The 25803-nt window shown below is 38.6% G+C and overlaps 3 protein-coding genes across 13 annotated transcripts in view; all 3 read right to left on the minus strand.

Annotated features, from left to right (window-relative positions):
• Window positions 1–3299: 3299 nt before the first annotated feature.
• rbm15b (RNA binding motif protein 15B) lies at window positions 3300–7841 on the minus strand. Its single transcript, XM_006630993.3, has one exon. It carries the CDS (start codon window positions 7626–7628, stop codon window positions 5121–5123), a length of 2508 nt encoding a protein of 835 aa, XP_006631056.1. The 5' UTR covers window positions 7629–7841; the 3' UTR covers window positions 3300–5120.
• A 1930-nt stretch (window positions 7842–9771) lies between these two features.
• Window positions 9772–14237, minus strand: manf (mesencephalic astrocyte-derived neurotrophic factor). Its single transcript, XM_006630964.3, has 4 exons — window positions 14040–14237; window positions 12187–12314; window positions 11645–11786; window positions 9772–10998 (listed from the first exon to the last, which is right to left on the minus strand). Exons 1-4 carry the CDS (start codon window positions 14125–14127, stop codon window positions 10814–10816), a joined length of 543 nt encoding a protein of 180 aa, XP_006631027.2. The 5' UTR covers window positions 14128–14237; the 3' UTR covers window positions 9772–10813.
• Window positions 14238–16506: 2269 nt separating this feature from the next.
• The window catches only part of dock3 (dedicator of cytokinesis 3), a 253825-nt gene continuing 244528 nt past the window's right edge, over window positions 16507–25803 (minus strand). For all 11 annotated transcript variants that reach the window (XM_069189418.1, XM_069189422.1, XM_069189417.1 and 8 more), the window contains 2 exons: window positions 25006–25088; window positions 16507–23137 (listed from right to left, as the gene is read on the minus strand). In XM_069189418.1, the coding sequence (XP_069045519.1) occupies window positions 22643–23137; window positions 25006–25088 (578 nt within the window). In that variant the 3' untranslated portion in view covers window positions 16507–22642. The remainder of the gene's footprint in view (window positions 23138–25005; window positions 25089–25803) is intronic.

Here is a 25803-nt window from a genome sequence, read left to right on the forward strand (position 1 = left end):
GTTCAGTATACTTCATCATCACGCTACACGTCTACAGAAAAGCAGACGTTAATCGCCTGTCTGTGTTATACTGACATCAAGTGGTAAGAGTGAAGCAGTAAAGACGTTAAGTGTTTTCTAATTTCCTTATATTAACCGAAGAAGCTGAATTAAAAGGTTGTAAAATTAAAACGTAAATGTATGGGAAATAAAAATATGAGACAACGAATGTTTTACCATATGTTTCATTAAGTTTTTTCCTTTATGCGCACGTATCGCGTTTATGAAAATCGCCTCTTCATACTTTATAAGATTTCATACTTTATACATCCAGATGTCGCAAAACGCTGAAGATGAAACATTTCCTCTTACAGTTAAGTTCCTATTTAGTCAGAAGTGCTTGCATATTCTAAAATCAATCAGCTATCAGATAAAGACTGCTAATAAAATTCAACCTACTGTATACTAAAAAATGAAATGACTTAATCAGTTTAATACTCATCCAAGAGTATATATCCAAAATATATCCAAGAATTGCCTGATAACTCGCTTTCTAGTCAGCAGGAAATAGAATGCACTAGCATAAGCTATGCAATACATTTCAAAAAGCTCGGACGGCTTTTAACAAATCGTTTAAAAATGAAAAACTCGTGTAGCTTAGAGGGAAATTATAACATTATAACAATTAAAACATTGAATGCGTCTCTTACAAAAAAATCAAAAGGTTTATCAGTTTGAATATATTTTTTCCCCCAGTAATTCCCCAGTTGGAACACTGCGAACTCAGCATTTTATCTGCAAAAAGTTGATGGCTTGTCACGCATTACCTTAAATATTCTTTGTCTAGAACAGTTGTTAAATTTTATTCAGCAAACCTTAATGTACAGAGGGCACCTCTTCAATTTTATAGGTCTTTGGAGCTAAAGCTACACTCAAAGAGCAATACAGTACATGTGAGTGGACTGAATTGTCATTGCTAGATCTTAAATTCTCTGTGCACACGTGTATATCTGTATTATACTTCCTAGACCGAATTGCACTTAAGATTTAAAAGACCAGTTTCGAAGTTCTAGCCCATCTCTTGCTTACACCGACAATTTTTCTGATCAGTCCTCAAATGCGTATTTCTGCAATTTCGCTTCTTTTTGAAAATCATTCCAAACTGAGGCTATTAATGTTATGGCACCGTAGGTACTGGATAAAACGCAGACAAATGCAGTGTATTAACAAAACATATAATATTTGAATACCCACCTGATGCACCGGCAAATGTCTCGAGTTAAAATAAAGCGCTACTCTTTAATCTGGCAACAGCAAATACCAAATGAAACGTTAAATTATTGGTGTACTCAAATACAATATTGCGTATTTCGAACACACCCGAGCGTGCAAATTTGTTTTAAGCTTTCAACCTAATTGTACAATTAGTGCAAATGCTTGTACGAAAGTTTTTCCCCCGTTCTTTACCCTTTCTTGGGTCTTCTAACTGGCGTTTTACCATCAATGCGCATTAATCGGAGAATGCAATAACTCAGCTGAAGACTGCAGCTGGAGATCGTTAGAAAAGAAGTGCGCAGCTGCAAATCTCAGTCTAATTAAGAGGGACAACGCACATTCAATTATCCGCAGGATGACAGCTCCGGACTCGCCACGGCAGAATTTGAAGCACTCTTAAAATAGCTCGCCTTTCCCTGCATTTTCAAAGCGTTGACAGCAAAGTGCCAAAAAAGCAAATGCCTGTGTAAATATTCGCATTTTTTTAGCTCGTCACTGACAGGAAACGGGAAACCAAATTCCATTATGAAAACCTCTAGTAACCCCTGGCAGCTTGTTGCAATTTCAGGCGATTCATGTATTTAAGCGCAAGTCGGAATTTTTTTAAAATAAAGGATGTTGCGTTTTCCGAGCTCACAGATTTCATACTGTACACGAAGTGTTACCCGTGCATGTTTCTTAATTATTCCCGTATACAACTACCATGCACCTTAGTTAAGAAATTATGCAAGAGGAGATCAGATTGTACAGAGTATTCTCAGTGCGATGAATCAGAATTAAATAACTTCATAGCCACTAATACTGTATGCCCAAAGCTTCCTACAGCTATTTTATATTTACATCTGTTTTCAGGTCCTGGATAGCGATTTTTTTTAGATTGTATAGATAACCTTAAACATTCAATGCACAGAGCTCTGAAAAGCATTTACCTTCTCCCAATTAAGCAACGGATTGATTTCAACAAGGAAGAGCTCCAACATAACCCAGAGGATCAGTGCAGTGGATAATTGCTAAGATACTACAAGTAATGAATTTACAAATCCCACCCATGCACACTTTGTACCTATCTCTCTGCATATTTGTCTTGCTTTTTATCCCACCTGTATGCAAACCATCAGTTAATAACATTGGTGGCTGTGAACCCTTCTAGGAGACCCCTGGACTCACCCCAGCTGAGTCATTCATCTCCAAGGATGATAAATGTAATTGCTTGATTTTGTTTTCTGCCTGCAGTCCTTGCTTTCAATAATACACTAAAGTATATCATTTCCATAACTTCACAGTCTTTCCTTAACTTAATTAACATGTTGGCTGCATTATTTTTTATTTATCTATGATCAATGATGATCAGAGGTAGAAATCATAGAGTAATTCAATTTTGCTTCTTGCTTATGTCTAATTGTTTCCACTTAATACTCCTGAATGAGGGGTGTGCTGAAATTCAGGAATTGACACAAGACTGATAGCAATCACAAACCCTGATCCGAAACAAGATTTAAAACCACACCTATAATAGAAAAATGAAAGCAACTGACCTTTGATTAAGAGCTTGGTCAGAGGAGACATCTGCCCCACACAACCAGGGTTGATCTGAGTTGATTTACATGAGTAAACATTACTTTAATTCCTTTATTTCAATAAGTTATCATCTACAAGGATGACCTGAAGACCCATTTAATTCCTGGAACAATATGAATGAGGCACCACGATCAAGAGCCCACCTGAGATTTGAACCCACCACCCTCTTATTCAGACAATGCAATACACAGCTATACAAATGGGGGTGTTTTTAGGGAGATAAATCAACACTTTCATTCAACTATAACGACCTTTAAGCATTGGCATTATAGAACAATTAAGTGGGACATCAGAAAGAAATACTTAAGAAGAAACTAAAATTGTTGTCTGGCTAGGGACACCCAGATTCGTAAAATGTGACCACACTAAATGTAACACTTGGTTCACATAACCAAGATCTTTCAAAATGACACAGACAGGACTTTTAAAATGTTTTTTGTACTAAAAAGTGGATTGTGCCACATAACTATATTGCATATGTTTATTTATATTGTATGCCAGACGTAAAAAAAACCCATTTGCAAGACAGTGAAGACCAAAGAAATGGTCAGATCAAACAGTTCATGTTCTGATCAAACACGTACATTGGTAAGCAGCCAACAATGGCTGAACGTCAAACATAATACCTAATCATTACTAAAATAAAGAGAAAGTGAAATTGGAACAGGGCACATTTTTTACTGACACTATTTCATACATCATACATAGGTAAAAGAAAAAAAACAGTACTGTCTTTGCTTTACAAAGGATTCCACTCTTTTATAAAAGCATAAGGAAAAAAAGTGTGCTTATGAAAGCATTCACTCATTAAAAAATGCACAACAGCACAAGTCGACATGGTACAAGAGACTACAGAGTCTCTTCCATGCAAGTCACTTAACGGAAAATGGTTTGTCTTCAAGACTAAAACAACACTTCACAATTGGCAATAGCTTCTTCTGACAGTTCCTTTTTTTCCTGGAGAGGTTCTAAGTATTTACCTCACAGCATTGTAGTGAAGAAACAGGAGTCCGCTTGTGACATCTGATTTACGCAACCAATATTTTTCATCAACTGTCAGGACATATTTATCCTTTCTTCATAGTCAGCAAAAGGTGGTAAATCGTAAAATATCTGTTGACTTAAAAAAATATGGTTACATACAATGGCCCCCCAAAAATATAACAAAGCATTAAAAAAAATAAAAACAACAAAGGCCCCCTTTAAGTCATGAGCAGCTGGTTTAAAAAATAGATACATATTCATTGAAGTTTAACAGTTCTTTTACATAAATTAAGACTGTACTGATCCTAGTTCGTGAGCCTTGCCCGTTTTAAGAATGCAGCAAGTAGGGCACAAACTAACAAAGCACAAATTCTCATTAGTATTCATGGACGAGATTTTTAGTGTACTAAGTAGAAAAGGACAACAGGTGTTATTCACCCACAGGAAAGAGACTGAGCAGCATGGTCTTAAGTAGTACATCCAAAACAGTCTCAGGGATCCGCACACAGTCCAGGATCTTAATCCAAAGAGCACCTTGTCACTTCTAAAAGTTCAATATTAGACACAAATTAATTGATCTTGCACCTAGTAAATCAAAATGTGCAATGCTCTAAGTGCGTCTCCTGGTTTGTGTAAAAAAACAAATCAGCAGATTGAGCACTGCTAAAGAGACTTGGCAGAAAAAGGCTACAATCTTAACTGAAGACAGTCTACCCTCTGCCCTCTACCTTTTTTATTTTGTTTTTCTGGATGTGTTTCTAGAATAACCAAAACAAAACCTCCTGTATGGTAGATAACATTAGTACTGCCAAGACCTAAATTCTGTCAAAAGGACTGTGATGCTTACGGGGAAATAAAAAATACTTTCAGACAATAATCAATTCTGGCAAAACATTTCTTCCTGAAGCCACTGAAATGTATCCATTAAACTGGATCACAGAAACACCTGCACAAATCCTGCATAAGATACTTAAAAGAAGTTTAACGTTGTAAAGAAGTACAAGTAGTTCGACCTCCTGGAATAGTTTTCAATCATAAAACAATGAGGAAACTGAAATGCTAACACTTTATTAATAGAATGTAGAGTTAATTCAATTTATTTTTTAAAATACCTTGGTCAGTTTGTAAAATGTCATTTTTTTCCTGTTGCCTACAATCCCTCTCCCACCTCCATTCATTCGTGTTTCACAAAATGTAGCAGCACTTCCATTTCCCTACTCTCTCACAAAAGAAACCAGCTGCGCTTTTCAGCTCTTTAAAAACCTGTAGTCAGTCCTTGGTTCTTTGACACTACAAAAACGGCTTTAAGCGGAGTCTCTGACTATTACAACAACTAGATGCTCCTCTTCCAACTTTCCCAAAGTCCTCAGGGCTGCGTGGAGGTACTGCTGGGAGAATTCGCAGGGAGGAAAAGCGTACAACATCCCTGTGAAATCGCGGTCCTTAGGTCCTCCTAAAGGTAAACCAATCACTCCGGCTGCCTGTTTATTCCTGAGGTAGGTGACTAAGTTTCGGAGCAAGCGTCTCTGCAGTCCAGGCTCTGGGGGAGGCGCGTCCTTGTCGAGGGGACCCTGAACCGCAAGCAGCACTGCATAGCCATCCGGGACGCCCTGCTTGATGCGGCGAGTCACCTCGTCCAGTTTGGGCTGGTCCAGCCGCAAGCGCTGGGCGATCTTCAGCTGGCTGATTTTTCCGCCCGTGGCGTGGTCTTTCAGGAGGACGTTGAGGATCCCCGAACCGCCTTCCAGGAGGTGCATATTGGTGGGGAAGCAGCTGTTTTTGAGCACCAGGGAGCCGCGCCACGCCTCCGGCAGGGTCTGGGCGAATTCAGAAAGGGTGTTGGGCTTTTTGGTCTCGGATTTGGGCTCCTCCGCTCTGGACTCCTGCTCGCCGTCACTGGTCCGGTGGTTGCGCTCCGGCTGTTCCGCTTCTTTCTTTTTGTTCAGCGGGGGCTCGTCCTGGGAAGGCCTGTCCTCGGCTGACGAGTGACGGCTCCCATCGGGAGTGGAGCTTCCCCGGTCCTGGGCCTCCGCCGCCGGATCGGAGGGCCTGCGACTGCTCTTGTCGGGGCTGCGGTCAGGAGACGCCCCCCCGCCCTGGATTTTGAGGCGCCCCCGGTCCTCAAGGGGCCGCTCGCTGGACAGGCTCCTGCGCTTGCGGCGCTCCTCCCATGTTTTGCCGAGGGCCCGCTCGACATCCCGCTCCCCTGCCCAGCGCTCCCGGCTGCGACTGCGTGCCCGGCCCCTGCCGAAGCCGTCCAAGTTGTTGCGGCGGTCCAGGCTCTTCGAAGGGCTGGTCCAGTCCCTGTCCGGGAAAGCCCTCTCCCGTTCCCGCTCAGCAAAGAGCGCGTGAGGTGGCGTCCGGTCTCGCGCCCTCAGGTCTCGCTCCAGGCTCCGGTGCCGGCCATAGCTGTCTGGGAGGAGGTCGTAGTGAACTGGCAGAGGGACTGGAGGCTGGTACTGCTGAGGGTAGCTCCGGGTCTCCTCGGCTTTGGCAAAATCAACTCGGAGCCTCCTGTCCGGACCCCCCAGGGGAAATCCACGCATCTGGGCGCAGGCGGCCTGCGCGGCGTCCAGGCTCTCATACTGGATGTACGCAAAGCTGTCGCCCTTCACGTAATCAATAGTCCGAATGCTGCCAAAGCGGTCAAACTCCCTGGCCAGGGCTGCTAGAGACGTACTGGGACCTAGACCCCCTACCCAAAGCCGGGTGGTGGGGTTAGCTTTGCCGTAGCCGATTTTCACAGGGTTCCGGCCGATGACTCGGCCTGACATGGCTACCTTGGCCCGGTGGGCCATGTCCAAGTTCTGGAATTTAAGAAAGGCGTAGGCACCCCCCTGACCACGAGCTGGCCGCTTAATCACCACCTCCTCAATGATCCCGTATTTTTCAAACCCCCTTCTCAGCTCACCCTCTGATACATTATGGTCCAAGTTGCCAATAAACAAGTTCCTTGTCGCCCTTTGATCATCTTCAGGCATTAAATCCTCTTCAGGCAGCTGGTATGTGTAAGATCGCCCCCTTTCATCAAACATGCTATAATAGTCTAGAGCCCTTTCCCTTTCTCTGCTCAGCCCGAGTCCATCCACTGCATAATGCCTTGGTCTGGGCTCTCTGACGTTGCTAGCCCCTGGAGACAAGGACCTCTGTCTGTACTGATAGCTGCCATGCACAGGCACGTAGCCCACTTCTGGGGGAGTGCAGCTCCGCCTTCTTGGATAAACAGGCTCAACTTTAAGCGGCCGGTCGTAAAGCACTAACCTGCCTTTCGCATGCCTGGCTTCCTTGGCGTCCTCGGGATGCCTGAAATTCACATAAGCGATCCGTCCAAGCTCCGGTGTGTGGGAAAGTTTGATGCTGACGTCTCCAAACTTTTTAAACTCGTGGAAAAGCCCGTCCTCCACATGCTCATCCGAGAGCTGGGAGCCTAAGTTACTGATGAGCAAAGTCTTGTATTCCAAACTACTGCCTCCTCTACCCCCACTCAGAATCACGTCAGCGGCCACTTTGCTCTTGGGGAGGGCAGCTGTAGTCCGGAGAGGGGGGCGGCTATTAAGCCCGAGGTCATGATGATGCTGTCGGTGGTGCAAATCAGCAGTACCGCGGTCCTCTCTAACTCTGGGTTTTTCTCTCTCTCTGCTCCGGCTGCGGGCCTGATGTTTGTGATAATTTCTGCTCTCAGAGATCAGAGCAGAAAGAGGCGGCGCTTGGCCATCTTCTCTCCGACTGCCCTCTCGGTCCCGATCTCTCTCCCTGATCCGTTTGGCTGTAGCTCTTGCAGGACTGGAGTCCCGCTCGGCCTGTCTCTTCATGGTTTTTTTTCAAATGATGTTCAAACTTTTTTTGTGTGCCCTCCCGAAAATCGGTTTCTTAAGCTCCTTACTCCGTTTATTAAAATGCAACGCGCACGAAAAAAATATATATTTTTAAAAAACACTTAAATTATATACTAGGCAAATGCATTCATTTAGACTAAAAAAATATAAAAATTAAAAACAAATCAGCATCAGTGAGCCTGCACCTCACCGGCCATCTTGGACAAAAGGAATGTGCGCGCTCCGCCGGTGGGAGGAGCTGGCGTCGACGCTGCCGGGGAAAGTTGCCATGACATCACACGCCACCCCCATCATGTGACAGGGGAAATGGAAGTGTGCGGTAATGTGGACAGGTTTTGCACCTCGGGTCATTTCGGAAAACATTTCAATAAATATATTACGCAGAAAGTTATTGCACTAAAGGAGCCTGCCATTTTTAAATTAAATGTACGTTTACTTTTCTATAGACTACGTTAAATTATTTTTTGGCAAACGTCTCAATGGGTAAGATGTAATATCTTCAGTGCTATAATGAAATTCAAGAAATTATTATGCTTGAGGGGTAATTTAAATATATATATATGGTCAAGAGTAACTTTATCTACTGATACATGTTTTTCTGTAATTTATCTGTTTATCGAGAGAAATGGATGACGTCGGTCGTCTCGACATAAAAAAATAAAATGATGCTAGACAAAATAATATTTGATATCATAAAGATGTATTTCGGTCTACGTTTAGTAGTGAAATGTTTTGGTATTTTCTGAGGATTTCATAAGGTGAATTTAAGAAACTTTAATAGTGAACGTTCTTCGGGATTAAAAATTACAAATATTCATTAACGTGTGTTTTGAAACACCAGCATATGTTAGGAGTACAACAAAGATACCGTGCCGTGGAAATAACATGGTACTGTATGTTGCTTTGTAACACTGCTTGCTTAAACCATATGCATGTTACCTTTCAAAAATACCAAATGTGACCGCTGTCCATTTGTCAAAACAGCTTATATTAACAGGTGAATGTGCACGACACGTGTGCATATAGCAATAGAAAACACTGCCAGTCTATTGAAAATGTCACAAAATTGTTAATAAAAATTATTTGCGCAGTATTTTTAAAGTTTATTGAAAACGGATTTATCCACTAAATTTCTTGTAATTCTGTAATTTCCGGTGAAACAGTAATCAAAACAATAATTTACTGATATATGAGTATTTGTATTGTATATCATTAATTTAATACATGTAATGCCAAACATTGGTAGCTGTTGCATTCAAAGCTCTAAAAAAAGTGCATTTAAAAGCTTTTTACAGTTTTCTCCAAGTATAACAGTAAAAGACTTCACTCTGCAACCTTTTAAATAGTGTAAAATAACTGATCTACTGAAACACTGCTGTACTGGAGTTCTTTTGTGTTCATGTTTGTCTGTTTCTATTGTATTGTTCATAAAACAAATTGGGGATAAAACACTTTGAATTGAGATTAGTGAAAAATGGGCAACACTTTTTTTTTACAAAGTCAGAATCTATCTAGAATCTCATGAACAGATTATAGTAAAAATGTGTTTCCAGTGTACAGAAAAATGCAGAATGATCTGTAGCAAATATACATGGCTGTATAGTCTACTCTACACAATGGTAAATTAGTAACGCAGACAGAAACGGAGTTTAGTTAATAGGTTTGTTTTATGAAAATAATATGTTCATATTCTATGTATATACTTTTTGCATTTTCTCTGCAGTGCAGAAAACACCAGTTTACACACTTTTTTTATGATGATTTTTTAAATGACTACAAATCCAGGTTTTCATATGTATCCAAAAAATATATCTCCAAATATGGCAAAACCTGATTTGACTTATTTACAAGGCAAAAAAATGGTTTCAGTTTTCTTACCATTTAACTTTATGCCTCAGCAATATTTCATTTAAACCATTAAAATGTGTATGGTAATAAATATTAGCAGTTAATTCAGAGCAACTTCACCTTCTGTGAAATGCCATAACCTTGTAAGTAGTTTTTATGTACCTTATATACAGTATGCTTAAATTAGGATTGTCAAGATGACAGCAACTCATAACCATTCTCTACATTTTCACTTTTTATGTGTACAGAAAAAATCAAATGTATGCATATGTATGGAAAAAATATGGGAAGGTTTTTTATTAATGCAACTAATTCAGCATGTTACACCCATCATCTGGGAACAGCACTGGCGCGTAGTAAAGAACAGAGGGACCTTCATGGTTCTTCTGCACACGTATAGTCTAATTCACTGTATGATCCATCTCTCGAGTATTTTAAAGATTCTGTGCACAAACATTGTCCAACTCTTAACTGGACTGTTTCCGAAGATCTGCTGATTTGGGGCTTCTTACTCAGCCGAAGGCCAAGTCCCAAATAACGTATGATGTGGTATACACCAGAAAGCTCCATCTATGGAATTCACTGCACAAATCCATTATAAATGCTATAACTGCTGACAACTTCTAACCTAAAGACCTATTTTTAATGTATCATTTAATTATACCGTGGGTTTCGCAAAGTCAATTTGCTGGTCTACTTCTCTCACTTAATTAGTTTGTATGTTATGCTCCAACAAATTAAGCTTCCATAACAAGTGTTATTTTCTTCACTTCTCTCATTTCTTGTGTTTTTATACTGTAGGTCATCCAAGCCCAATTTCACAAGCCACACACACTATAATCTCATTCAGTAAAAGCAGTATACAGTATGTATATTTCCAAGCATATGTACAGCTGCTATCACATTACAGTAGAATTCAAGTTTCTTTGCAGCTTATATGAAGCAGAATCTGAAAACCTGTTGAAACTGGCGGGGAAAAAAAAAATACAGAACATCATAAAATAGAGACGATTTCAAAATGAGCTACACACATTGAAATGTGAGAAATTTCAAAGATTTTATGGACACCACTAAACAAGGGTTCTTTGTCCTTTTTCTTTTTTAATAAAAATCTTGCACATATTCCATATACAAGCAAGGAGTCAAAACAAAGATGAAGAACCAGTTTTTGCTTCAATTCCAAATAGAAGATACCTTTGTCATAATAAATTATAAAAAAGCCTATCCCTTTCACTCAAAACTATGGGAATGTACAGTCTGTCAGGTGGTCCATGTACCCCAAAATCTCTCATCCTCATCTGGAGGCAGGGGCATCAGAGATCTGTCCGTGCTTTGGCAGCATGCGGGGCATACTTGGGCATCAGCTCGTTGATTTTGCGGATGAAGTCTGATTTCTCGGCACACCCTTTACACGTCTCGCCCCACTCCTCCAGAATCTTCTTCAGGTCCTTCACTTTCAGCTTCTTCAGGTCGACTGTGCTCAAGTCCACCTGTTTATCTAGATAAACCCAGAAAGCAAGGGTCAAAGATATTATCGGTAGACCCCCAAAGAAAATCTCTCAGAAGAATGCAACATTTGTGCTTTTCCAAACAAGGCTTTTTTTATCCAGTGGTTTTAACTTTTAATGCCATTGTGAATGCAGGAATACTTTATCTGATCTATTTTCCACTTAGGAGGTTGGCTTATAGGGCTTATCTATGACAAACATATTCCTGTACTAAAACCTCACAAAATGTTTAGTATGGATCCAACTTATACCTCCGTTTTATTCAGTTGCATTCCAATGATTCACAAACTATTCAATTCATGTGCATCTTAGAGGCTTAAGGTAAAAGGTAGGATCACATATAGGAAAACTACAGTGTCATCTACACAAATGCTGCAAAGTAATCTGACTGCTATAAAAGTCAGGCAATTTGCATTTACTGTTTAGATTTAAATTATTCATAGTTTTGAGTGTATGATCAAAGAAACAAAAGAACATGGCAAGAGATTCACGGATATGCTCCAATTCCAAACAATTCAAACCATAAGGAGCACAGCTTTACTATTATGTAATTGCTAGAAATCAAAGGAAAACAAAAGCCCACAGTTTATTACAACACCAATTCCATGTGCTACCATCCTAGATTCATGTTCTTACCGTATCTGAGTTCACAGATCTGGCTGTCTTTTTTCTTCAGCTTCTCACAGATTTTTTCCACAGGGACATGATAGCTCAGAGGCTTGGAAACCTCATTGATGATTTTTGTGGCTGCATCACTTGTGGCTCCAATGTAGTAACACTAGAAAAACCCCCAAACAGGCAAGGTGTCAGCATTCAAATGGGTTCCAATACCTTTGTACGTACAGAGGTTTGCACCAACGTTCGAGTCCTTTGTGCAAGTTTTTGTAATGTTTGATACTGTATGTGAGGGAAGTTCTCAATCTCATGAAAACATTTTGGTTGTATAAAGGAGGCTTCTCAAACATAATGGAAAAACAACAGTAATGACAAAACACAAAATGTACTATTTTTCTTTGTCTGCTTATCCATCTGGATGGGGCAGCCTTAGAAATCGACACCCATTTCCACCATCCAAACATTGTTCAACAATACATCGCTGCACTCAGTAATTTCTTCAACAGTACCATATTTGGTCTCAGAAATGTTTAAGAATAGCCTTAGCATAACTTTTAACTTACCAGCCGGTTCTCTTTTCCCTTGGCCTCATTACATGTTTTCATCAATGCCTTCTCAATAGCTGCACTTGTGAATTCTGCATCGGTATCTTTCAGAGACTGGTAAAACCTCCCCAGGAAGTTGACGCACACTGTAGATTAAAAAGCAGTTTAGCATTAACCTCCATCGCTGGCAGGAATCACTTCTCTTCTATCAAGCTTAGATTCTGTATTCACGTGTTAAAAAGGCATCACAATCATGAGGCACATTCCACCTGAGTGCAATCCAGCATCCCACATGGTTTATTTTAACAGATTAACTGTACTAAACATGATCAAATTCCAGTTACACCTTAAAAAGCTAACAGACTCATATCCAGATATCACAAGTGTCTGTCTGTTTAAAACACTGCACCTGTATTGTTTTAGAGTACTGAAGTATAAATACTGTAAAAAGTTTTAATGGCCTTCGGTTTTTGCAATCCCTTTTTTTAGGGTTTTAAAAGTTTAAAACAGTCCAGGAACAGGCCTATATATTTTCGCTAATTTTTAATGAAACTCACTGCTGTCTAGAAACAAAGTTTGCTTACTTACATGGAGGTAAATATGGAAAGCATGAAAATGAGGTACTCGTTATTTAGAATACAAATCATTTGACGTGTATCCATGCATCCAAAGGCCCATACCAGTACAAAGCCCAAAGCACCAAATGAGTTGTGTAAGACATTCTAATGCACCTCTAACTGAAAATCTACCTTTAAAATGTTCAGGGATTAGGCCCTCAGAGACAGGAATTACTCAACCTCACCTATACTCATGTCTGATGTACTGTATATCTTTAAGTTTGATGACAGCATACATCATATCTTAAAATGGACAACAGTACATCACTGAAAGGGGGTTTACAGTGGAAGAGGTTAACATTCTGTATTAGACATTAGTTTTTATTGCCAATTTTTAGTGCTAAGACTGTCTAAACCCTCCCCATTTAGCTCAAACTTGCCTATTCAAAATATCCCCAAGGACTTCAAAATGGTCATTTGCAAGTTCTACAAGATCATGAACAAAATTAATGGGGTGTAAATGGCAGGACTCGTATTGATAAACAATAGTAAGTATTATCTTTAAAGTTTGTCAGTAGTTTGAAAAATGCTTTGGCATCCTGCTAAATTCTTCACTGGCACTGTAATGTTTTAGTAAGATAATCCTATACAGTACAGTCCCCTGGCATTACAAGAGTAGGCTAATTTTGGATTGAATAGAATCTAGTTATCCTGGTGATCCTGATTTAAGTGAAAACATTTTTTCTATTCGTGATTTTTCTTAATACACGTGGCTTCAGCATGTACGGAATATAACGCAATTTCAAGTATATCAATGTGTAGTTAATGCAAACAAATTATGTCAGCTTGAATTAAAAACTGTGCAACATAGCGTACAAACTGTCCCCGAGAGGAAACAACTAATGGAAACAAAAGTATAGATCCAGTCCATACTGTATACACATTTGAAGGGAAAGTCGTGACAGTGCTACTGTGGTTACATAATGACCTTTTGCTGCTTTGATTGTATTCGGGTAGGTGTGTGGCATTCTGAAATGGACTGCAGTTGATACTTTAGTTTTACAATGCGTTTCAGGTCTGTTAACCTAGGCTCCCGACCCATTGGACATACTGTACGTACCTAGCCTTTACAAAACACTGAAGCTGAACCGATAGTTGCCAGAAACGGCATAAGAGACATTTACAATTCCATACAACGTTCAAAAACAGGACCTGAAGTAAACATGGACAAGAGCATCACTATCACATAACTACGTTAGGCCCAACTGAGTTTCAGTCATTTAACGACTCGGATCATTAAAAACACACACTCACCTTCGCATTCCCCTTCCTTTAAAGCCTCACTACTGCTCGGCACTAGTACAAGCGCAAAAGCCACCGAAAGACCACTTAAACATAGCATCTTAACCGTTAGTTGTGTGCCACACAACTTTAAATGTCGCCTTTCCTCTCGATTAACTCCCCAATTCACAGCCGGTTTTCATCTGACACGCACAGCTCTCATTCAACAAAGCTTCCTCGTCAAAACCCCGCCCAAGGAGTAGCACCATTGGCTACGTTTGGATACATTCTCCACCCTTCTTTCCACTTTGTGCTTTTCGATTGGTTTAGCAGTACGGCTGCTCCACGAACTACATCTTGATTGGATGGTCTGGATGGATTCCGGGGGGCCAGAGTCCAGTTGGCGACCTCCTATTGGACAAAAAAACGATTCTCTTTTCGAGCGTAATGACGCAATCAAGCGTATATATCCGAGGCGTTGGTTACAACGGGTTGCTACTCACATAAAGAAGATCTCGTTATAGATTTTAAAAAATTATTCTTTTACATATAGTTTCACTGAACGAGTTTAAAGTAGGATATTTTGGAAAATTCCAGGCAATATTAATATTCCTCCTAGGCTCTTTGTTTAGGTGGAGTTCTTGTGGTCATATTTCCGTTAGTTTTATGGTGATATGGTGACGGTGTTGGACTGCTAGTGCCTTGGTATATACTGTAGCAGTGCACTGTCCTCTCCTGTTAAAAGCAAGAAAAGCAAGAAATGTCTGTGCGGTATATCTTTTTGATTTCTCCCATAGCAGCTCTTGAAATCTTGACTATAAATAATACAAGTAACATATACGTGCTCTCTGCTAATTTTGATTTTGGGGATGCACCATGACATATGTTGCCATTTTTCTTAATTATTACAACGTTGTTATGTCAGAATTACTCACGTGTCCTTTATGGTGCTTTACCTATTGTGTAGAATAAAATACACAGGTAAAGGTACCGTTATGTTTTCAGAAAACCAGCTTAACCTGTTGAAAATACCAAAAGAAGAATGGCGTAAAAACTTCAAAGGTGTCTGCTTTTTAGCAGTGGGTTCCACTACTTTTCAATAGCTGGTGATTTATACTAAAGACTCCCAAGTTCAGTCCTGTAGGTTTTCAATTTTAGCATTTATTAATGTTAGATTGAACTAATTATTTTACGTGGAGTAGTTGAACGGCTTGTCAGCTTTCCAGGTGCTATCTTTTTCAGATAAAAACACATAAAACCTTCAGAAAAGTAACTGGGATCACTGCCCTTCTTCACCATGATAAATATCTTAATTTGTGACATTTCATGTACACCAGGGAAATAAGGAAAATGCTGTTTTCCAGACCCATCTTAATACTGCAAGCCTCCGTTATTTCTACAACCAGATGGAAGAGTGCACTTTTATTTATATATTTCAGGATGATTTTTAAAATAGCTTGTGTAGAACATTCTAGAACCATTTCATGCTACCTTTCCCTACCCTGCTTTTCTTTTTTTAGCATACACATAATCATTCATTCATCTATCCATCCATTTTGTAACCATTGATCCAATTCTGGTTTGCGGGGGAGTCTAACCCCAAAAGCAACAGGCACAAAGCAGGACGCACCCTGGAGAGGACAGGGCAGACAGACACAGACAAGGACACGCCAATACTCACAGCAGGGTCAACATTCCTAGAAGCCTATTGACCTATCAGTCTGTCTTTGGACCATGGGAGGAAATCCATGTGAACATGGAAAAAACTTACAAAGTCTATACAGATAGTACCCCAGTTCTGGAACTGATTCGGCCCACTCGCTCTGGTTAATGATGAGGCACATTTATGAGAGTCCCTGACTTCAGTATTTATTTCTGTGTGTCTGTGTGAGCCGTGCGATAAGCTGGTGTCTGAACCAAGGTGTATTCTGCCATGTGCCCATTGCTTATCGGGATAGGCTCCAGCTCCTCGGTGACCCTGTACTGGATAAGGTGGTTAGAAAATCGATGGAAGGATCTATTAACCGTTAACATTAACATTAATGGATCTATTAATGGATCTACTAGCCATTAACATGCCTTGTGTGCATTAACTGAAAAACGACTTGGACCACCAGGTTAAATAAACTGGCATCTTACTGCCAATATACTGAAATTGCCCTGTGTTTTACACAGTACACATTACCTGCTGTATAAATGGAGGTGTCAGCCTTCAGCATGACTGTTTGCACCAGAGTCCTGCAAGATGAACAATGTCAAGCTCTGGGATATAAATACATTTGTGTTTGCTCTTTTTTTTTCATTAGTGTTATATTGTAGCTGTATCATTACTATATCAAGACTTTCCTTTTTGATATGGCTAGAGCCAAGTTTGAAAATGTTCACTAGCTTGGGCGAGATTTAGAATGGACAAGAATTTTGAGATGACCATTCATTAAAAACAGCTTTTAAACTCAGAGTCATCTTCATTAAATCTTACAATAACAAAAGGATACAGAACTGAGTCGATAAAACAAATCTTTAATGTTAGACATTGTTAATGAATTCCACGTCACAGCAGTTAAGTGAGTAGGAAAAAAAAACTATGTATTTACAACTAAAATCCACACCACAGTTTATTCATGCTAGCACGATATATACAAGAAAGTACCTTTTAGAACACTTGTACAAATTTTTTTGTTGTTTTCAAACTTGTCCTGCTGTTAAGATTTGTCTTAAACGCAAACACACAAAAAACAGTAGTGATTAGGCCTTTCAAATAGTCACAGAATTTGCGGAGTTAAAGTTTTTAGTTTTAAAAACACATTTACATCATAAAGTACAAGGCAGACAATTAATCACAATCTATACATGGTTTGCCCTTTTCAACCTTTATAAATACACAGCATTCAGAAGGAATATTTACACGGAGAGAAGCAAGACAGGTAGGGTTCTTATCAGGACTGCAATGATTCTGAAAGGGTTTTCACAATACTGGTGTTCTATATTTACAATACATTTGGAAATGTCTCATCTCATCTGGGTGAAATCTCACTAAGTCCTCATATTTTGTAGATGCATTATCTTCATCAGAATGTAACCTTCAGTCCTCTTTCAATGAAACAATCTACCCAGCTCACCCATTTCAATACTGTAACATACATTGTCAATCCTGTTTTATTCACTGTATATAATTCAGAATCTGTCTGATTTCACAGACTACTGAAGTGTCTTCAGTATATAATTAACAATACAGTACCTGGATTGTTTTAAATTATTTACTAATCAAAACAATGTGGCAACTATTCACTTTTCCCCAGATGAGTAGTTTCCCAAAGAAACATGGTTCATGGCCTCATTAATACTGCAAAAGCATTTTGTTCTTAGATCTTATGCATATAAAATTAATTTTAATCCTTAAACCAGGTATTAGTAATGGTTTTGAAAATGACTAACTACAGTACTAACTTGTTGATAAAAAGCGAAGATCAGCGCATTTAACTTTATGTTTGTCCCTTATTAAAACAGTAACTATTTAGATTCTACTTATAAACCTAAAATATAAGTAGAAATATATGTTAAATATAACTATTATGGCATATGAGATGAGAGATTTATATGGTTATATTATATTTATGGATATTGCACAGTGGTTGCCTGGAAAAAAAAAACTCCATAGAGAGCTATTCCAGTTTATGTGCGATTTTACCTCAGTAATCTGAATGTTCATACAGTTACTTATGTCTATGCTGATTTGCTTTGTATTGAGATAACATAGTTATCAAGTTATAGTTAAGTATGATGATTTGACCACATTTTATTTCCTACAGTACCTATTTCTCTGCCTGTTCTGTCATCCATCTCCTCCTAAAGTCAAGCTTTCAACATATTTACAGTAACTGGGTAAACATTAACCAGCTCCAGCTAGGATATTCCATAATTACACTATGTCTCTAAGACGTTGTAAATGTTTAATGTAAAATCAAAGGTTTTTCTTTCATAATATGAAGCTATCTTCCAAAAATAGTAAGGAGTCACATTAATAAATATTATTTAAGAAACTGAATTCAAAAGATTTTGAGGTTAAAATATAAAATTGCTGCTTTGGTTTCCTAACCAGCAGTTATCTAGGCTGAATCACTCCATTAAAAGTGATTTGTAAATAGATACAACTGTGTGACTTTGCATAGGTTTACTATATATGTCTTGGTAATAGTTATAGAATCTTGAACAAAAAACTATTTTTTTCACAAAACCTGTAAAACAGGTAAAGTTCTCCTGAGACATGTTCCTAAAAGGGGTTCAACTAAATACAATGCAATCAATGCAAACAAATTAATTTCCTGTTTTTGTATTATATTTTACCAATTCTGCAAGCAAATGCTGTTTCAAGTACGAGAAATACAGTATGTATGTCATCAGCTACTTGAAATTAACATTTTAAGGGGAAATAAGAAAGATTATGTGGAAAAGATTTTCTATCCCTATACTTGTTATTGTTGATGGGTCCATATTTGTAAAAGAACATCATAGCCTGCTCGCATTTGTTGACTCAACTGACATTAGCACACTTTTAAAAATTACATCACTCTTCACTTCATTCAGTACTATCTTCTTTAGAAATAATGGTGAGCACAAGGTATAAAGCTTAACTCAAGCAATGATACAAAAACAAACAGAAAAACTAACAATCAGGATTAAAATGTTTTTTGTATTCAAAATTATTTTTTTCATACAAATGAAAATATATTAAAAGCAAAATGTATACATCTAATTCTAGGGCTAATATTTTAACAATGGAAAACATACTTAAAAAAACTAAATACAACATTTTGAGTAGCAAGCCCTATTAGTTTTCCTCTAAAGAACAGCTCAAAGTGTTTCTACCCTCTTTTACTGTAATCTATCATCATTCAACTTTTCTCGGCCCCCTGTAGAGTCCCTATTCAGTCTATCCTCTCCTTTTAGAACTGATGAAGGAAGATATTGTTAAAAGCACTAGAAATTTGTGAATTGTCTACATGCTTCTGATAAATAAATAAGATGTGCATCAATTCATTATGATTACTGTTATAAGGTATGTTTAAGTGATCTATTAAGACTTCAGTTTGTCTCTTAATCTTAGCCAGCTTGTGACTAAATTTGTTGCCAGAGAAAATGTACTTTTATATTGAAAATCTGTATAGTTAGGTACATGTGGGAAGGAGGTGGTTGTTCCTAAGCATCCCAATATATTAAACAGCCCTTCAATAAATCTTTATTTAATATTGATGTTTGTTATTAATATCATTAAAGCCTTCAAGACTGAATAATGCATTTAAAAATACAGCTCTGAAATATAATGGACTCTGACATTTAACATATACCACTGATTTTACTGAACTGAAGTTACAGATGTACATATCATATTCAATTGCTTGCCTTTTACAAACTGTTGAATCTTCAAGTGTTCAGTTGGAGAAGAAGCATACAACTAGGGATTTCCACTGTTTTGTAATGTAGGGTAAAAATTAATATAAAGAACATCTGTTCAAGCCAATTTTAACCCTTCTTATACAGACATTATGGTATATACACCACCTTCAAAAAATATCAGTATCCTGTGCCCTCGAATCTGACCAAAATTTGCTAGCAAAAAATGGGCCACAAATATTGAAATTCTGAACTGTAGAAAAATATTGCTCTGACATCTTCAGATGACACAGGTACACAAACCCTAGAACAAGTGAAATTTCAATAGCTTTTCAAAGCTAGAATAAAGCCCCCAAAGTAGTCTTAAGACTTATCATCCATTCAAAGTTAACTTTTCATCTTCACATAATAAATAATCACTCCTCCTTTGAAAAAAAAATGTTTCTTATATACTGTATATATCAGGAAAAATATTTACACAAACCACAGGCCTGTAAAAAACATGTGTCATACAGCGCCTGAAGATGTGGCCTTGTCATATTGTTGATGGAGAAACATTATTCCCCTGTACTGTCAATGAATATGCATAGCCACTTGCACAACACGCCACCTTAACAAACACTGAAGGAAGCATGATGAGTAATTAGTATTTAAAAGTTCATTTAAAGAGCTTAATGGCATCAAGCAGCAGTTCATAGCATTAGCAGATTTATGAATGACATAAGTCCTTCCTCCAAGATGTAAATCAGATGGTCTGTTGTTACTGAATGGCATTTGCCCAGAGTATCTCTTATCAATATTTAACAGTTAAAAAATGTGTAATGAACACAGACAGAATATCAAAATTTGTATTTCTTCATAATTCTTTCCCTTAAACCTCAGTACGTTGTGCTGGACAGGAAAACCATAGATGGGTGTGGAGGGCATTAGTCACATTTTTGCACAAACAGAAAAAAAATGCATGCTCACAAAATCATTATACAAAAAATAGAAAAAAAAAGATATTTACGGCAGTATATATTTCTTATTCCTTAAATGAAATTCATTCACAAAGTACCTTTTGCCTTAAGCCAGTGTACCTTATCAGTGTACCTTTATACTGTAGCAGCTTAAAAGGGTTGCCTTAAGTCTTGCATAAACCATACATCCTCCTCAGTCCCTGGTATACATATATTTCTTTTCCTGTGGATGCCTAGATTTGTAATTGTATTACAAAAAATATACCATTACTTTTATGCATCACCAACAAAGAGATACCCCCTTGTCACCATAAAAAAAGAACACCAACTTGCTAATATACAAGGGAATCTAACCATAAAGCCTCTTTTTATATTTTACTTAAAAGTATCCCTTAAATGTAGTGCTATTAAATTATGTAAAACACCTTTGGTGGTGGGATAATCTCTTGTTTTGCAGCATGGCAGTAAGAAGCTATAAGTCATGATAATCAAATTCTGGAAACTGCTTAGTTTTGAGTGAGGAGATGACACTTCTGAAGAGATGTCCTCTAAGAATCTCAAAATGTACATTTTATAATTGTCAACACAATACAAAATAGAGTTGGAAATTGTCACTCACCTATGGTGTCTTAAGACCTACATTTCATTGTCAGATATGTTAGGTAAATGGAATTCATTTAACTTGTTCCAATCTTTCAAAATAAAATAAAATTGCCTGCTTAAATGAAAAACATTTTCTAAATATATTTAAGAAAAGCAAAGTTTTTAGCACTTCTGCCTGAATGACATCAATGTCACAATCTTACCGCCATTTTGGCATGCATGTGAATACTTAACAATACTGTAATTTAAATTTATTGTAAAGAAAATAGACATCAGCGGGTGAGCTTATTCTCTTATAACGTCTAAGAGTACATTATTTTACATATGCACTTCAGAGCGTATGCAACATATCACTGGATTTGTGTTCTTGAAAGATGAGGTAATTGAAATTTCTCATAGAGGAACATGTTTCAGAAATGTTTCTTTAAACGCAAGAATTAAATCATGATCTTCCTATTGTCTTTATATAATTATATTTCATGGGCTTATTCACATTCATTGTCTTGTTGCTTCAAATATACTGAATAAAAAAATAACTGTCAAGAAGATTTTTTGGTGTTCCAGAATGAAGTGCTTAAAGTGCAGATCTCCAGAACAGAACATGTGGAAACTAAATGGCAGCTAACATATCGTAGCGCTTCGGGGTTCACGTGGGTATGCGCTCTTGCCCTGCCGCCTCAGGTCGGCCCCCCACCGAAGCCGGGACTCCGGCGTCACTCAACAGGGACCTGGCCACTTGAGCTAAAGGGAAATCTCCCCTCAGCCCGGCAGCTATTCACAGGGAAGGGCGGCGACGTCACCGCGCTGGTAAGCCAGCTCGCACAACCTGCAATGGTGGCCGTATGCGTTACAATATCAATATCTGTTTTCTTTAGCTATCAAAAAAAAGCTATCTTGGTTATGAAGACGTAACCAAGGTAGCCCTTTGTTTTGTATTCCCTCACATAACTGCCCTCGGAATCACTCTCAAAAGAAACATTCAATATTTTAACATTTCACAGTTCCTTTCATTCATGACATTATTGTATTTTTTGATCAACTGCACAGAATATAAGAGACTGATAATTGATTACTCAGTGCTTGCAGTTCCAAACCATTAATGACAAATCTTTGACCCTTCAGGATATTACATTGGTGACAGCTTTCATCTTTTCGAGACCAAATTAAAATATACAATGTAGTTGATCTTTGACTTTTTTTTAAATGATTCAATTTTGACACTTAAAAATAACACTGAGTTACTTTCTATATCCTCATTCCAAGTTCTGAAGAAAGCACCAAATAATAGATAGCCAATCAGATCACTGAAGAACACAGATGTTGATTTCTTATCAAATTCACTAAGCCACTTAATCCGTTTAATCCAATGCACAGTTTTTTTTCTAAGAAAGAAAAAATAACCAAATTAAAAACTTGAATCCAAAACTGGAGACATTCACCTGACTTTTTTTTTTTACAAGAAAACATATTTATCTCTTCCAAAAAAATAATTTAGGTGGCCTTCTGGGATCAATAGGCCTAGTGAATTTCTCGAAGAGCCTAACTTACAACATAATTGTGCCAGAGTGCTTGAAGGATTCTGGCGAGCTCTCCAAAACGTGAAGGTGTGAGCGCAGGACAGAGGAAATCCATCACCATCGGAAACTTCCTCTCTAACCCCCATACGTATACAAACCTACAGGCCTACTCCTCACTAATGCCGTGCTCCCAGGCCACCTTGGCCTGCTCCTCCTTGTTGGTGAGGAGAGGCTGGGAGATCTTGCGGGGCATGGGCCTGGGCCGAATGTCCTCCTCGGGGATGCACCCCTCTCTTAGGTAGGGCTTGGGGGGCAGTGCTGGAGGATCGTGGTGGTGGTGATGGCCCTCCTGGGGGTTGACACCACCGGGCGCGGAATGGCTGCGGCAAGGGGGGGGCTTGATGGACTCGAGGACGTCGGGCTCAGAGATGCTGTAGCGGACGGGCAGGTAGGGTGACTCCACATCCTCGTCGGTGGTCCAGGCCTGGCTGGGCACTGAATCCAGAGTATCAGTACGGGCAGGTGGCTCCGAGGACTGGCCGAAGTTGCTCTCACTCAGGGAGGACACGCCGCTGCTGGCGCTACCAGACAAAGTAGAATTACTGCCATCCAGGCCGGACTGTGGGCTGGTGGGTGAGGCAGGTATGGGGTGCAAGGGAGACTATAAGACATTAAAAACACAAAAAATAGCCAATCATCTTCAATCAATCCTATTACAAATGAAAGCTCCTCTCTACCCCTGGTGATAAAATGGACAATTATATGCAAGTCAGTTTGTTTCTTTTCATGTCTCTTTTAAATAATGTTTTGAAGGCCTTATAATATTTGTTGCATTACATTTTGAACAACATATTTACTCAGATATACAAAACCAGTTTTAAAACATCATTTCTCCTGTAGTCTGCATCATCTTTTTGCAAAGTATACTGTATGAGTGTCAGTAACATTTAGAATGCATCTAATGCCAGACTTACAACTTTTATATACAGTACCAATGCTACTTAAGGTGTATGTCTAAAGCCAGGTCCGTATTTTGCCAATTTTAGATTGTATGTTAAATATATTTTTAAAAGACTTGGGTTATAAAAACAGAAAATATTAATTGTATGTATGGTAATGGTGTTTAATATATCACTATTAAGCCTCTCTTATCCAATTAAAAATGACTGTCTGTAGGGCATGGCTCAACAGGGTATAATTGGAGGGCAAAGGAAAAGAAGAAAAAAAAACATCTTCCCTCTCTCGTGTTGATCCTAATATTTTAAAACTTTGGAAAAGGGAATTTTATTCATGGAGAAACAACAGTGGTTCAAATATAAGTGTTACACAGCTAACAGGGAGGCAAATTTAAAGCAGAATGACATCAAAACACTAGCACTAGAAAGAGAGTCACTTGACTGAATGCCAGTACCTAGTGAAAAAATGCAAACCAAGATACTGCATATTGCTCATTTTTTACTTTGGCCAATACAAGGTTGAGATTCCTGCATAGGGATTTTATGTTTTTTAAAAGCAGGTGGTTACACCACCTACAAAGAATGGGCAAAGAATGTGGATGGGCTGAAACAAGACATTCAGAGATCTGTGAGCAACACAAAACAGAATGTAAGGTACCACATTAACAAAACAGGAGAGAGAAGCAGCTGCTTTCTTGTAATTGTTAATTGCCAAAACCATAAACAGAAAAAAATGGAAACAACATAAAAAACCCAACACTGCTGTTTTTCTCTTTAGTGTATGAAAGCCACTACAGTGCCAGTATGTTACAGTATGTTTATTCTATATGGCTGTTTTTCTATTTTCTCATGGGTTTAATGCACTACCTCCATGTGACAACTCTGCTTTAGTGGTCTCAAAAAAAATATTCTTCCCAGAAAATTAACCATTCATAGCCATTCTTTTCTACATTTTCTTCAGTTTTTTACAGTTCCCTGGGATTTAATTGGTTATTGGTCCATTTACGTATTCTTGGAACAAATCTTATGTAAATATTCTTTCTAAAACTGCTGTTCCTCTCCTTGTTCATCAAAGGTGATTCAAGAAAACCTGTTTCTTATTCTTGAAACTGCCTGAGTGACACCCAGTTCTCCTACGGTTCATTTCAATAAACTGGATTGCCTTTAACACTGGCATCTGACTGTTGTTTTACATGAAAACATCGACAGATTTACCATCCTGAAGCTGCGTATTTGTAGTCCCGCTGACATTAAAGATCTGATCTTTATAACTTAATACTTAATACTTATTCATAATGAATAAAGACGTGAAAATAGTAGCTTATAGTGGCAGCAAAAGTGGTTTTGCATTGCCACTGTCATTGCTGACGTTGAGTAACGTCCCAAAACACTAAGTATCAAAAAAGAAACTCATTTTGCTCTACTGATGATATCAGGTACATTAAAGCATGAGTAAAGCTACTGAAATGTGACGTCATCTGTCAAGCACTGGGCACATGTGAGAGCAGGTAAGTGATGATCTGACAGGACAGCGGGGGTCTGCACAAGGGTGTCACTGCATGAGAGAGGGTACCTTTCTTAAAGAGCGCGCGGGGAGAGCTGGAGGGAGATCGCTGATCTGGTGGTGGAAAGCATCAAAGTGCATCGAGAAGTGCCCTAAAGGGGGAAAACACAGCAGGACAAAACAAGGATTGGAAAAAAAACACAAACTAACAAACTCTGGAGAAGGACCTTTAATGATCTGTCGGTAATGAGTGCCATCAGCTAAGGGGGACAGCGGAAAAGGACTGTGGCAGGTGAGCACAGAATGAGAGTCCTCCCAACTGCCCAGTTGAAAGAAGAGTGGACACAACACAGGGAGCTACCACACAACAGGGAGGTCTGCACTGTGAGAAGCCTAAAGGGACTACCATTATATAAGGTCAAATCAACTACAGATCAGTATCTTGCATTGAATCAACTCTTTAGTATGTATGTTTCTTGCTATTACAAACAGAATGTCCTATCATTTTATGAAATTTTACAATATTATATATATATATCATATCCCCATTACTCTTATGTTTTTTGGGATGCTTCTGGCCATTTTAAAATGTTTAAAATAACAAGTGAGGAGACCCGAGTGGTGAGCAAGTTGTTTTTTCAAAGTTGAAAGGCATGAGGTGTCATCCAACTTGGTACAAGGTTAAGGCAAAAGCAGCTAAGATCCAGGTCCAATCAATTCAATTCAGAACTGACTCCTGTTTTACACAGACTGCTGAACACACCCGCTGACGTGTTGAGATTGTAGGAAGGTGTTGGGCCGTCCAGTGTAAAAGATAAGACTGACGTACTGTGATGAATGTAAAACCCACAGAGTTAGGCTTAAACC

Source organism: Lepisosteus oculatus, chromosome 4 (assembly GCF_040954835.1).
Source record: "Lepisosteus oculatus isolate fLepOcu1 chromosome 4, fLepOcu1.hap2, whole genome shotgun sequence".
NCBI lineage: Eukaryota > Metazoa > Chordata > Actinopteri > Semionotiformes > Lepisosteidae > Lepisosteus > Lepisosteus oculatus.